We start from the raw sequence: 14356 nt of genomic DNA, 5'->3' as shown, positions 1-14356 counted from the left end.
TATCAAGCCAGTTAACAAGAATTCTCCTGCCTCTGATGTCCACTCAGTAATTTTCCATCCACCAAACCCTAATTCTGAATGCTGGCTATAAATTACCCATTGAACCCCATCTCTCTCCTCTACTGCAATAGTCTTAGCACCTGTCCTGAACAAAATCTTCCTTGCCATTTTAACAAGTGTCAAGTGAATTTTTTTCTTTAACAAACCCTATGACTTTAAGCAAATCATGTAACCTCCATTTTCTCATCTACCAAATGAGACCCATCCCATAAGAGGAAATCTCTTAGACATTGTCACCAGCCTGAATGGATCCCAAATATGTCATGCTCCTAAGTGTACTATAGCCAGAGCTGCTGCTTCTTTGGCATCCCCATGCATTTCCCCCCAATCTAGTCCATTCCTGGAATCTGCTTTTTGTACCATCACATACTGTTGCACCAATGTCTTCCTGAAGGCAAAGGATTGAGGGATGATTCTCAAAGCAGCCTTCAAGAAGGGACATCCTGTATATTGCAACTTTTAACTTAAAATTTCAAATGGATATATTCAATAATGTATCTGGTTTTATGTTGGCATATACATAGCATTTCATATAACTTAATAGATAATTTAACTTCTCCCCACCCCGCAAAAAGAAATTACATAAAGCCAACGCCTATGAAGGTCCTGTATACTAATGCTGAGACTCTGAGGAAGCCACACCATCCACACACACCAGCAACCTCAAGTACAAAAGCCCCAGAGTACAAGCCTAGACTCTATCTTAAACCTTAAAAATGGTCTTGCACTAGGAACAAGGAGACCAGGCAACCGTATTTCACAAATTTATGGTCTTAATGGGACAGGTTTTTACAAGTCTTAATTGCAGTGTTTATTAAGAAAAAAAAAAACTTCAAAGTTGATGCTTTGACTCTCAACACATCTACTTTATGTATTCAAAAATGTTGTTCTATGCAGCCACTAATATTTTGGCTTTAAGTACACTGGGAATTCTAAATAGCCAAAGTCCACATAATATAAATCTCTGCACAAAAACACCTGAATTAACTGCAAAGTTTATTCATACTTTTTTCTAGCTAAAAATAGAATTTATCACCTAGTGCCTGTACAGACAATGTAATCTGTTGGTTTTTCAATATCATTAGATGCTTCAAATAATTCTTGATTGTTGACAACCTATAATCAGTGTCAGCATCAGTGATTTTATATAACCACCAGTTTTCAAATAAATATATAAATGAAATTATTAAAAATTAGTTAACTGGCAAGGTAAATGAAAATGAGTCAGACTTTCACTTGAAAAAACATCTACTTCTTAAACTAGTTGGGGGGAAGTACTAATACAGAAGTACTTAAGAAGGTTAAAAAAGAAAATCCACAGCAATATTGCAAGATAACATGAGACAATAAAGTACATTTCTTTCATGTCCAAACAATTTAGTATCAGTAGTAGTAAGAAAATTCATCTCAGACAACTTCTAATAGTACCAGAAATAATACCTTGTGCATTCTTTTTTTTTTTTTTTTCATCTCACTATATTGCTCAGGCTGGTTCCAAACTCCTGGCCTCAAGTGATCCTCCCACCAAGCCTTCCAACTGCTGGGAACTATCAGTGCACACTACCATACCCAGCTTCTAGTCATATAATTAATTTAAAAATCAGTCACAAGATTAATCCAGATACACTAAGAGGCAAGTTCTACTGAAATGATAACATGGAATTCCTCTAATGAGCAAAATTGTTTTCAAAAAGTAAAGAGAAAAACAAATAGCATTTTTCCCTAATGTTTCAAATTTGAAAAGCCTTTTTATCTGCTGACAAAGTTATTAGCTTAAAGATGTGAAGCATTCCCTGGTCTCTATGGCACTAAAATCTCAATTAAAGAGTGTGCCATTTGCATACAGCAGTAAAAATTATAAAAGGGTGTTTTGTTATATGCTTGAAAAGAAAAGAAGAACACAGAGAAATTTAAGCAGTAGTTGCAAATATACATAAATGTTACATTTTTACCTTAATCCTCAAGTTTGTAAAATAAGCAGTTTGAGAAAAGAAGCAAGCATTATCTTTTATCATCATAATTTATAAAGGAAAAGTCTCTCTCTCTCTCTCTCTCTCTCTCTCTCTCTCTCTCTCTCTCTCTCCTTCATCAGGTTATTCAGTACAATTTCAAGTACTTCACAGCTATTTATTTTATATTTTCCAAATAATCGTATGGTTGATGCAAGATACTAATATATACATTTCATGAAAGAGAAAATAAGAGAGTTTAATCAACTCTACATCACAAATAGCCACATAAGGAAAAAGAAAAATGCAAAACTAGGTGTACAAATATGAAGAAATTATTTTTAACCCTTGGCTTGGCTTGGAATGTTATATATGCAATCTAATTTAAACCTGGAGTATCTCTATATAGAGAGTATATCTATATAGAGAGTACCTCTATATAGAGGCTAATTCACTTTTACCTCTAGAGAACAGGCATTTGTTTTTGCCTATCTACATTTCGTTTGGGAAAACCTGACAAGCCTTAAAATCTCAATGCAAACAACTGTCATCTAAAATATTAATTCATTTACCTATTCTCCTTGGTCTCCATTATCACTTCTGAAATGTTTGTCCTTGAAAACCATGAAAGTACTTTTCTTCCTTCTGTTTAAGTCTTTTGCTTGTCTTGTCTTTAAATGTGCACTCCAAGTTCAGCTCTTCCTGGCTGGTGAAAAGCTGGTTTTTGCCTTCAACATCCTTTCATCATCTGATGTCAGAAAACATCCTTGTGTTTCGTGTCTGTGTTTCTTAAAGTGTGACACTCCAGTCTGATAATGACTGCCTTCTGATCCAGTAACCCACGGAAGTTCTTAAGGTAAAACAGTGGGTTGGCTAAGAGTTCTTGGCTTTTCCCCAAAGCAAAATTAACTTATTTTCATCTGAGAATCTCTTGTATTTCTTCTTGAAGCTGCAGGGGGAAGATGTTATAGAAGTCCTTGGACTCGGTCTTAATCCCCTTCATTTCAGCAGATACAAAATACTCCTTGGTGACAGCCTTTCTTCTGGCTCTTGTGACAGGGGCATCTTGGCCTCACTTCTGGGGTCCTGAAAGGAAAATCAGGGAAGGGTAAACCCCAGAATAAGGGAAAGTTCTCAAAGTCAGTGCACTGAAAATGCAATTCCTCATGGAAAACAGCCATGGTTCTTAGCTCCAGTAACCTTCTAATTATAAACCACAGGTTGCACTACAGCCAACCAGCATGCCATTTATCCCTCCCTCCCAGCAAGACACACAACCAACAAAACACACACATCACCGTACATGGCGGTCTCTAGAAATTAAAAAAAAAAAAAAAAAAATCTCCATTTAGGTTCATGCTCTATTTCCCTGGCTTCTTCTAAGTGGAAATGTGTGCTTCTCCTCACATACAATGCACTTTCTATTCAGGAACAACACCTTTAAAACTCAAACCTATGACTTGACACACACAATAATTTGTGTTTGAAAGAGAATCATTTACCTTGGAAAAGAAGAGTAGCCAACATCATGCTAAGCAAAATAAGCCAATCCCCCCAAAAAAACCAAAGGCCAAATGTTTTCTCTGATATGTGGATGATAACTCTCAATAAAGGAGGATGGGGGTGGGGGAGGGTTAAGGAAGAATAGAGTTACTTTAGATTAGGTAGAGAGGAGTTCAGGGAGGGGAGGGGATGTGAGGATAGGAAGGATAGTAGAATGAATCAGGCATTATTACCCTAGTACGTATATGACTACATGACTGGCGGGATTCTACATCATGTACAACTAGAAAAATGAGAAATTATACTCTTTATTTTTTTAAATAAAGAAAAAGGAAAAGAAGAACAAATAAAGACTGCCTTGTAGTTATGTTCTTAATAACTATTGGTGCCGCAATGGCCTAACATTTTCAGAAATAAAGAGAAGGGGGAAAATGACAAACTTTTTACCACAGTGATAAGCTAGTAGGACACATAAGACAAATTTTCTGCCACTCATACAGATGCCATGGTTATATTTGAAAATTATCTCTTAGACATGATTACAATTCATGGTTCTTTGAAATAGAATAAGAGAGGTAGAGCAGCTAATATGTTAAAGAAATGTGGATGCAGGAAGGTAAGTAAATTTGTTTAAAATCACTCAAGGAGGGATGGGCTCAAACTGAAAAAAAATACCTCTTCATTTTTTCTTTTGTTCTTTTCTATCCTCTAACCTGGTGGTGCTAGGGATAGACTCCAGGGCTTTAGCATGCTGGCAAACACTACCACCGGGTTATACTCCCAAGCTTTCACTATGGACAAAAGTAATATAGAGATGATAATCTAAGCTATAGTAATAGTGTAATAAATACTTCGATGTTCATTAAAACCCTAGAAAAGAACTTAAAGCTCAACCCACACCCTTCCCTAAAAACACTTCCCCAACAACTTGACAATTAAAAATTTTACTAGGCATTGTGATTAAGATTAATTATAACAAATCAATCCAAAATCTTAATAAAATTTAATATCATGACTCCTATGGTTTGAATATGAAATGTCCCCCAAAACTCCTGTTACTGCAAAAATATCCAGAGGTAATAAGATTAGATTGTGAGAGCTGAAACCTAAATCCATCCTACTTTGAATGAACTGACTGACTGGGTGATAAGGGTAGGCAGGTCGGGCATGGCTGGAGAAGGTGGGTCTCTGGGGGTGTACCCTGGAAGGGCTGTTCTTCCCTGGCACCCTCCCCTTCTTTTGCTGGCTCTCAACTTCCTAACACCCTGGCCCCCACTCTGGTCCCCACCATGATCTGAGCAGCTTTCCCTTGCTGGGTCCTTTCCCCATGATGTGCTGCCTTACCTCTGGCCCAGAGCCACGGAGTGGGCTGTCCGTGGACTTAGAGCTCTCAAACTGAGCCTCAACTAAACTTTCCCTCCTCTAAGTTGTTTATGTCGGGTATTTTGGTCACAGCAATGCAACAGCTAACTAAAACAATGACATTTTGATTGCCACATGTCAAGAATTTGAGAAATTGTACATTTAAATTTAAAATTTAGAAATGAAAGTTAAGGATTACATCAGCAAGAGGATATAAGCCTTTGATGTGATAATAGATTTTTAAAATTGGATTCTTCATTTGAAATATTTAGATTAATAAGAGAGGTCAAGTATTAGGAAGTGGAAGATGAGGATCAATTTCTATATCTATAAAGCAAGGAGCTGGGAATAAGTGTTCTAAGTTGTTAATGAATCTAAAACTCTACAATTATAGACAGGTATATTTATTTTAAAACCCCTCAATAATCTGGGACTAGGAATTCACCTACATATGTCTTTTTTCTGTTTGTTTTTGGCACTGGGGATCAATCCCAGGGCCTCCCACTTGCTAAGCATCTGCTCTACCACTGAGCTACACCCCAAGCTCCAAACAGGTCTTTTAAATAAAAACAAAGTTTGGCTGATCAAAATGTTATTTTAAATATAATCATAAATATAAATGTATTGTAGAATAGATGCAGGTTTTATAGGAATCTTTATGATAGAAGATGCAAGTCCAGGGAAATCCGGGATTAGTTATACTTGAAGCAAAACCTCTGGGGCTCTGTCCTACGTCTGTACAGAGTATCTGCTCACCATGCCCTGGCCCTGGGGGAACATTAGAGGGAAACTGGAGAAGTATTGATCTCAGTGGAACACTATATATTCATGCCTTGTAACCTCACTGAATCTCTAATTCCAGTTTCTCGATGCTTTTTTAAAACAAATATTCTAAGATTTGAAATATTAATTATCTTTATATCATCAAGTATGTTTGATAAGATTGCTAAACAACATAGAGTCCTATGGCAAATTATTACAATTTTCTTCTTGATGGAAAAAGATATTCATTACCAAAAATAATCTTTGAAATAATTCTGAGTTCTTATAAATGTATTATCATCAATCACATTTATTTCTATCACTTTACAATATATGATGACTTTGACCTATGTATCACTAAAGCACAATACACTCTTTCTCCTGATTTATACCAATCAAATAATCTTGTCTTAGTAATAAGGGGGAAGTGGTTTAATATGACATGACTTGCTCTTGATGAACACACGCTGGATCACTGTGACCTTTTCTAATACCTCCTGAATTCACTTTCAAATAATCCAATCTTTAATTTTAATAACACTTCTGCAATTAACATCTAACCCAAAATTTGGAATTCTCAGAGTAATTATTCTCTTTTTTGGACATTAGAACATTGTACACGTCCATCTCTGCCTTATTTTCCATAATTGTCAGAAATTACCCACTATGATTGAATAATTACATATGCAACAAGATGGTACATATGAATGAGGGAAGGTAGCAGTTCCACAGAACTTTAGTTTCCCAAAAAAGAGTCCCCGATAAATCACTCTTATAATTTTTCATATTTGAGCTACAACATACCATTCTGGGAATATTTGGCCAATTTTTGTAGCACTTTTTCAATTATTAATATTTTTCTTGAAATGACTCTGTTGTGGGTTGAATATGATTTGTTCCCTCTACAATTCATGTTGAAGTTGAATCCCTATTGTGTGGTCTCCAGAGGGTAGAAGCTTAATCTATGTGTTTTGAGGTAGGGCCTTTGGGGGCGATTAGAATTAGGTAAAATCATGGGGTGCAGCTGCCATGAGAGAGTCCTGTAGCTGTATAAGAAAAGGAGAGGTAACAGTGGAGACACAAGCATGCTCCCTGTCTATTGCCATGTGAGCCCTGGAGAAGCATTGGGACTCTGTCAGTAATAAGGCCATCACTCTATGTGACTACTCAACCTTGGGCCAGAACTGTGAGCCAAAATCAACCTTTTTTCTTTATAATTTACCCAGTCTGTGATATTGTATTATTAGCAACAACAACAAAAATATGGATTAAGCCACTCTCTGTTCGAATAAATATATAATAAAAGAAAAATTTCTATCTCTACCATAAATAGAAACTGAAGAATGCCATGTGCTACAAATAGAAGGTAACTCTAAAGATAACTAAAATGAATGCAAAGGGATTCTTAAATTCCGACTGGATACAAGTGCTCACCAAAAACAGTCTTTGACCTGCTTTTTCTTTATTAAAAGTGGGATTAGTAAACTTATGGGGGAAAGCTTAGCCTTCAGTGGTTTCTTTCAGAAAGAAGAAAGGTTGAAAATTGAGTTAAATATCCATTTCAAGAACTTAGAAAAAGGTTAAATTTTCCTTTGGGGACAAATCCAAAGGAAATGAGAAATAAAGATAGGAGAGTAATTAACAAAAAGGAAAATTTCAGCAGAAACAAAAGTTAATTCTTCTGAAAGACTACTAAAATTGGAAAATTTCTGGAAGATTGATCATCGTAAAGCAAAAAAGTTTTAAAATGTGTTGGGAATGAGAAAATTTTTGAAAATAAAGAATACTATAAAAAAGCTTGAGGTAATGAATGTGAACATTTTGAAAATGGATGAATTCCTATAAAATATAAAGTACCAAAACTCATTAAAGAATAAGTTGACCCAGGCTGGTTCTGTAGCTCAGAGGCAGAGCACTCGCCTAGCACATGTGAGGCACTGGATTCAATCCTTAGCACTGCATAAAAATAAACAAAATAAAGGCATTCTGTCCTACACTACAAAAAAAATTTTTTTAAAAAGAATAAGTTGATCCTACTAAATTGTTTCAATCACTGATATTTAAAATCTCCCTGAGGAAAAAAAATGCAAGGATGGCTGATTTTACTCGTGAGTTCGACCAAATATTCAACAAACAGATAATTCTAATATCATATAAATTCTACCAGAGAATATAAAAAACAGGAAATAGTCCCAATTAATTTCATGAGGCTATTAATATATCCAAATCAGATTGGGAAAGTATGAAAAAAGGAAAATTACTGGCCACGCTTACTCAAGATCATAGGCACAAAAATTCAAAATTCATAATAGCAAGGTGAACCCAGCAATGTATAATAAAGATAATACCAAATTGGATTTATCATAGGAAAAATTTAATATCCATCCATGACCAAAAATACAGAACAAAAACTCTTACTAAACAATCAGCTGAGCAGATTAAAGGTCAAATTTTAACTTTACAATAAGTATATTTTGCTTTCTCCACTTGTATGCAACATTTTGTCAGAGATGGTAGTTAGTACAAGACAGAAAAAGATAGAAACAAGGAGGAAGAAAGAAGGAAGAAGAGGAACCAAACTGTCGGGATTCACAGAAAAGTTTCATAAATTTCGACAACAAGAATTAATAATATTGTGCTGATAGTAACCAAGCATACTGATATTAACTGAGTTGCATTTCTTTTTTTTTTTAATTTTTCAGTTGTAGATGGACACAATACCTTTATTTTATTTGTTTCTTTTTGTATTGTGCTGAGGATCAAAAATATGCCTCACACGTGCTAGGTGAGAGTTCTACCACTGAGCTACAACCCCAGCCTCACTCAACACCAGTAAGAGTTTTTTTTTAAAGGCATATTTTTAAAGCTAACTGTGTATAATAGCAATTTAAAAAATGAGACTCCTTGGAATGACTGTCAGGAAGGAATTAATATAAAAATTTGAAGAAGTACCTAAAAACCTTAACAAAAGACATTAAAGATGTTCTTTTCAAAATGGAGCTATGTGTCCAATGGACAGGAAGGCTCACTGTCACTGAAAATTGATCTTACAATTCAGAGCAACTAGAAACAAAAATCCAAATCACCTTTTATAAAACTTGATAAGCTAATTCTAAAAGTTCTGTGGAAGAACAAAGGGACAAGAATAACCAGAGACACTCCTTTAAAAAGTAAGGAGAAGTCCTGTTTTTCTAGATATCAAGCCTTATTATAATTAGTGTGGCATTCACACAGGAACAATCAGAGTCAGCTGAGTCAGACCCATGTGTCAATGGAAACTTGATCCATAAGAGAGCTACCAGGGAGCTCAGTGGGAAAGCTGGACCATTCCAAAAATGTTACTAAGGCAAGCATTCATCAACATGGAGACAAGCACAGAAAACTTATCTGAACACCATACTGTGCACAGATATCAATTCTAGATGATTAAGGACATAGATGATAATCAAACCTTGAGCTTTCAGAAAGAACTGTAACACAATCTCTCTTTGACCTCAGGATAGAGGAGAATTTCTTAAATAACAAATAGAAAGCACTAGTCATAAAGGAAAAGATTGTTAAATTCAATCTACATTAAAATTAAGAACTTCTGTTCACCCAAGGCATGCTATATAAATCAAAACATATTTGCCATATGGAAAAATGAGCAAAGGTTTTGTGTCTAGAATACCGAAAGGACTCTTGAAAAGAAAGAAAGAAAGTACCTAAGAAAATTGGCAACACACTATAATTTACGTATACTATTTTCTATGCATACTATTTTCATTTAAATAGAATTAAAGTTAGAATTGTACTATAAATTATGTCATGCATATCAGAGAGTATTGAAAACAGATTTATCATACAGTGACCTCTTTAATATCTTTGATTTGTAATCAAAACAGTTGTTGATTAAGAATTAGAGCCAGATATGGTGGGGCACACCTGTAACCCCAGGGACTCAGGAAGCTGAGACAGGAAGATCACAAGTTTCAAGTCAGCCTCCATAATTTTAGTGAGATCTGTCTCAAAAAAATAAAAAATAAAAGACGACCATGAATGCAGCTCAGTGGCAGAATGCCCCAGGGTTCAATGCCCAGTACCACAAAACAAAAATAAAAAATTAGAGATGGAATAATGTCTACTTAATAAGCCTTTACAGAGAGAAAATAAGGGGAATGAGGGTGTGGCTCAGTGGTAGAGCACTTGCCTAGGATTAAGTGAGGCTCTGGGTCCCATCCCCAGCTCCACCTAGGCTGGGGAGGGAGGGCAGGCAAAGAGAGAAGGAGTTGGCCGAAGGGATCACTTCCTCATTGCATGAAATCATTTTACCCTTAGCAGCACCTATACCATTCCTGAACCACCAGTCACGCTCTCTGTAGGCGGGGTCAGCATAATAACACCAGGAAAGTGCTCCATGACAGTTTATTTCTCAATCATTCCAAACTTGTCCCTTAGTCTTCCAAAGATTCACAGGATATATTTGTAAACCTGTTCTAATTACTACTAAATTCGACATATAGTAACTATCTGTATAATCTTTTACAATTACACACATTGTCACATGATCGTCCAAACAACTTTCTAAGAGAGGTAGACCAGAGAGTTTCCTCATTTTAAGGCTTAAGAGACAGAAGCTCAAAAAGGCTAAAGGATGGACCCAGGCCCTAAGGACATAGAAAAGAAGGGGACACAGTGACAAAAATCCCTGGGGCCAGTCTATAAGGGTGCCACATGAATGTTAGTCTCTGTAAACTATAACCACGTGGTGGCAGCATGGAGGGAGGGAGAATGAACACTTACCACAGTGCCTCTTGGGACACTGGGCCCCTGCAGGGCTCCACTGAGGAGGAGACAACTCCAACATGATCACCAGGCCCCTAGCTTGGCTTTCTCTAATAAACCAGATCAGTTCTCATATAATAGTAAGGAAATGAATAAAGCACATCAACATTCACTAAATTTTTATTGTATATCATTGTATCTTTTCTCATGATTTCTTTGCACTAACCTAAGACCAACAAATGCCAGCAAGAGAAATATTAAAATCGTTTTTTAAATTTCCAGTTTATGATTCCATGTACACACATCTATCAAACTCAACAAATAGTCATTACCAGAGGCACTAAATTTAAATATTCTAAATAAGTAGATATGTGGGTATGAATGCAAAGAGTGTCACTGCTTGTGATGAAATATATATTTTGTCCTACTATAGTTTTATTACTGTAGACTACAGAAATGCCTTCTGTTCTTTACTGATTACATGGCCAATCCTAGTCAGAACTTTTACACTTAAATATTTAATGTTTTCCTGGGAAATAATTCCTCATCTAGTAATGCATGACTTTTGAATGTTTCAATATATGACACATTTACTTTTGTAAATCCTTAACAAGAACCTTGCAAGATAAAAGCTAATCTTCTTTATTCTGGCATATAATATGATTGAACAACAGCCCTAATGCAATTTTTTTAAAGGAAGAAATACCAACATTCAAACTCCATACTAAAAAATTTAAGACAGTTTTTCAATAAGACTGACAAACTAATCATGATACAATAAGTCTGGCATCTTTTACCACTTTCATGAAAATTTTGTGTTCATTTCATTAACATGCCCCCAAAAATGAGTATATCCTAAATTTTATGTATAGTTAAAATATTATTGATATTTAATATTAAAGTGCAGTATAATAAGGTTACCTTGTATAGCCATGGTATTTTTTTAAATTTTTTTAGATGTTGATGGTCCTTTATTTTATACATTTATTTATATGTGCTGCTGAGAATCAAACCCAGTGCATCACACATTCTAGGTAAGTACTCTACCACTGAGCCACAACCCCAGCTCAGTCATGGTATTTTTAATTCATTAAAATGATTCCATAGATTTTATCTCATTTCAGCCTTGTTACAGCCTTATGATTGGGTAGGTAATTGTTAATTCCCTTTTATAGTAATGAGGCTGGTGCCCAGAAGAATCAAGCATCAGCCCATATAGGGGCTTAAACACAGGTTCTCTAACTCCCAGCCCTTTCCTTATTCCCCAATATTGAGTGCCTGACACAGGTACAGTACTCTGTATCCATGGATGCTGCATCCACAGATTCGCCCAAATATAGATCAAAAATATTTTTTAAAAAAACTGCATCTCTACTGAACATGTACAGACTTTCTTCCTTCTCATTATTTTCTAAGCAACACAGTATAACAACTATTTGCACATTTACCTTGTATTAGGTTTTATAAGTCATCTAAGCATCACTTAAAGTCTACAGGAGGATGCGTGTAGGTTCTGTGTAAAAAATAAATGTACCATTTTATATAATGGACTTGGGCATCTCAGATTCAGCATCCAATAACAACTAATCCACTGCAGGTATCGAGGGAAAATTGCATGAACATTCAAATATTATTTCCTTCTCCTCTTTCACCTTATCTAGGAGGGGGATAAAGCGGTTTCTACTATGTGATTTGGAAAGCAGTGAGGCATAATGGAACCTTCCAACATGGGCCATCTACTCACCAGGACTTGAGAATTACACAATCTCTAAGTGCCCAACTGTCCTCACCTGCAAAACAAGGATATGCCCTGTCTATTGACAGCATCATCACAAAGTCCAAAGTGAACTGGGTCTGAAAGTGCTTACTAAAGTGCAGTTTGTACACATATTGGATGCCTCTACTTTTACTTATATGATATTTTGTAATGCACAAAATAATATGAAATGTGTTCATGAAAGTGTCTGCCCACTGATCCATGTCCTCGCCTCATGCATCAGGGACCAAAACAATCAAAGCCATAGAGTCACTGTTGGGAAATGGGGCTTGGACATACATCTTTGCCAACTACAAAAATGGTCATCTGGCTCTGAAACCTGCAGCCGCTGCCCGTGGCTATCATAAGCACAGTGTGTCCACTCAGTGACCTTTTTGCCTTCCCAGCAAAAATATTCTATTTTGGCAACCTGGGGTTTACCCATAGTGGGAGGATTTGGCACTATATATGATCTCATTTAAGGAGTAGGAAGAGAAACATGCCAGGTCCACTTATTCACTGATGTGAAAATTCCTTTTGAAACAGAAACAGCTTGGAGACTCCAGGCTTAAATCACAACTGCAGGATAAGCAATAGGTGATGTTCTTTTAACTCAAAGTTGCCCTTTGGCAGAGGTGGGTAGGGGGAAGCATGTGGGAAGATGAAGGGGATTCTGAGGTACAATGACGTGAACTGCAGCAGAAAGAAGGAGGACAAAGTGAACACCCTAAGAACTAGAACACGGACAGCTGGCTGTCACCCAAGGAAATGACAAGAAAGGCTTTTCCTACAGGGATGGCATAAAAATATAATCGGGAGCTATCTACCCTCTTCAGTGTGATGTCCTTTCTGCTTGTCTGTCAAATTTCAGAACCACAACCATTGTTTCAAGACTAGTAAAACCCCCTCCTCATGGGGTGGGGGCGGTGGGGAGGGCGAAGGGCCATGTCAGGGCAGAAGAAAGGACAGCAGAGACAACTCCTGCTCTTTCACTGTGCTCAGTGCTGCATTGCTCCCAGGCACAGCCCTCTGCAGCTTGACCTATCAGGAGAGCCTTGTTTCCCTAGATACTGTCTTTTAACTCTTGTAGCAAAAAAGAGCATTGCCCTTAGCCACTTCCTGAGAACAGGGTACACATTCATCTGAAGAAGAGAACTAAAAATCCACATTATTTTTTATCATTTATGACCAAACAAATTCATACATGGCTAAATCCTCTAGGATATGGTGGAAAATTACCCTAAAAAGTCCCTAACATTGCAGAAACGAGGAGTCAAATGCAGACAGACTTGAAGCCCACCAGAAAGCCCCAATGGAATCACCAAGAGATTGATTGTCTCATCCTCTGTCGAGTCAGGGTAAAAATGTGAGTCAGCAAAGGCAGACTTGGTTTAAAATGGAATTTTTGCAAAATGAAAAAGTCAGGTGAAATCACGTATAAATCGACAGACAGAATCTACAGCATAGCAAGTATTGCTGATGTCATTACTGGCAGTACTGCTTCAGCACGATGTGTTGTAGAAAAGGTCACGGTCACCATAGCCATTACTTGACCTCAAATGCACACCCAGTGATTGAATAGGTGTATAAAATGCATTTTATTCAGCACATAAAGGTAAAGCTAAAAGTGAGTGCCACTCATTGTGCATATGTGTATAATTAAAGACTTCCATGGAAAATGTACAATAGTAAAAATACTCTGTTTCAGATTAAATAAGAAAAAAACTTATTTCCTCAGCGTTCCAAAGCCCTCTGTGTTATACAAGTCTTTGTCATTTACTTTGCTGAAATCCCTCATGCATGTTTTGTTCATCTTTGACTCCCCCATTCAAATAGGTTCTAGACCATGGATACATAAGGTATTTAATAGAGACTGAACACTTTAATAACTTTGGTCAATTTCCAAGTAATAAAAACACACATTCTTTTATTAGCATATCTAGAATCCAGTTGATCCAGCCTCAGATTTCAGTCTACCAAACAGCAGAGCTAATTGTGGGAAGCAGATGTTTGTGGGGGGTTGCACTAGAACAGAAGTTCCTTGGACTCTTAGGTTTCCCTTTTAAAAAGCTCAATTTATCTCAAAGATAAGATTTTATATAAAAATAATATAATATATGGTTAAACTGTATGGTATGTGAATTATATCTCAGTAAAGCTGTTAAAATTAATATTAAAATTCTATAATTAAAATATATCT

General features: G+C 36.3%; 1 protein-coding gene across 4 annotated transcripts in view; it reads right to left on the bottom strand.

The window, feature by feature from the left end:
* The window catches only part of Sacs (sacsin molecular chaperone), a 150767-nt gene that overhangs the window by 132397 nt on the left and 4014 nt on the right, over positions 1-14356 (bottom strand). For all 4 annotated transcript variants that reach the window (XM_048801279.1, XM_048801282.1, XM_048801283.1 and 1 more), the window contains exon 2: positions 2582-3095. In XM_048801279.1, coding sequence (XP_048657236.1) covers positions 2582-2601 — 20 coding nt within the window. In that variant the 5' untranslated portion in view covers positions 2602-3095. The remainder of the gene's footprint in view (positions 1-2581; positions 3096-14356) is intronic.

This window comes from Marmota marmota, unplaced genomic scaffold (assembly GCF_001458135.2).
Source record: "Marmota marmota marmota unplaced genomic scaffold, marMar, whole genome shotgun sequence".
NCBI classification, from domain to species: domain Eukaryota; kingdom Metazoa; phylum Chordata; class Mammalia; order Rodentia; family Sciuridae; genus Marmota; species Marmota marmota.
Note: the sequence above shows the minus strand (reverse complement) of the source record. Positions and strands in the feature narration are given on the sequence as shown.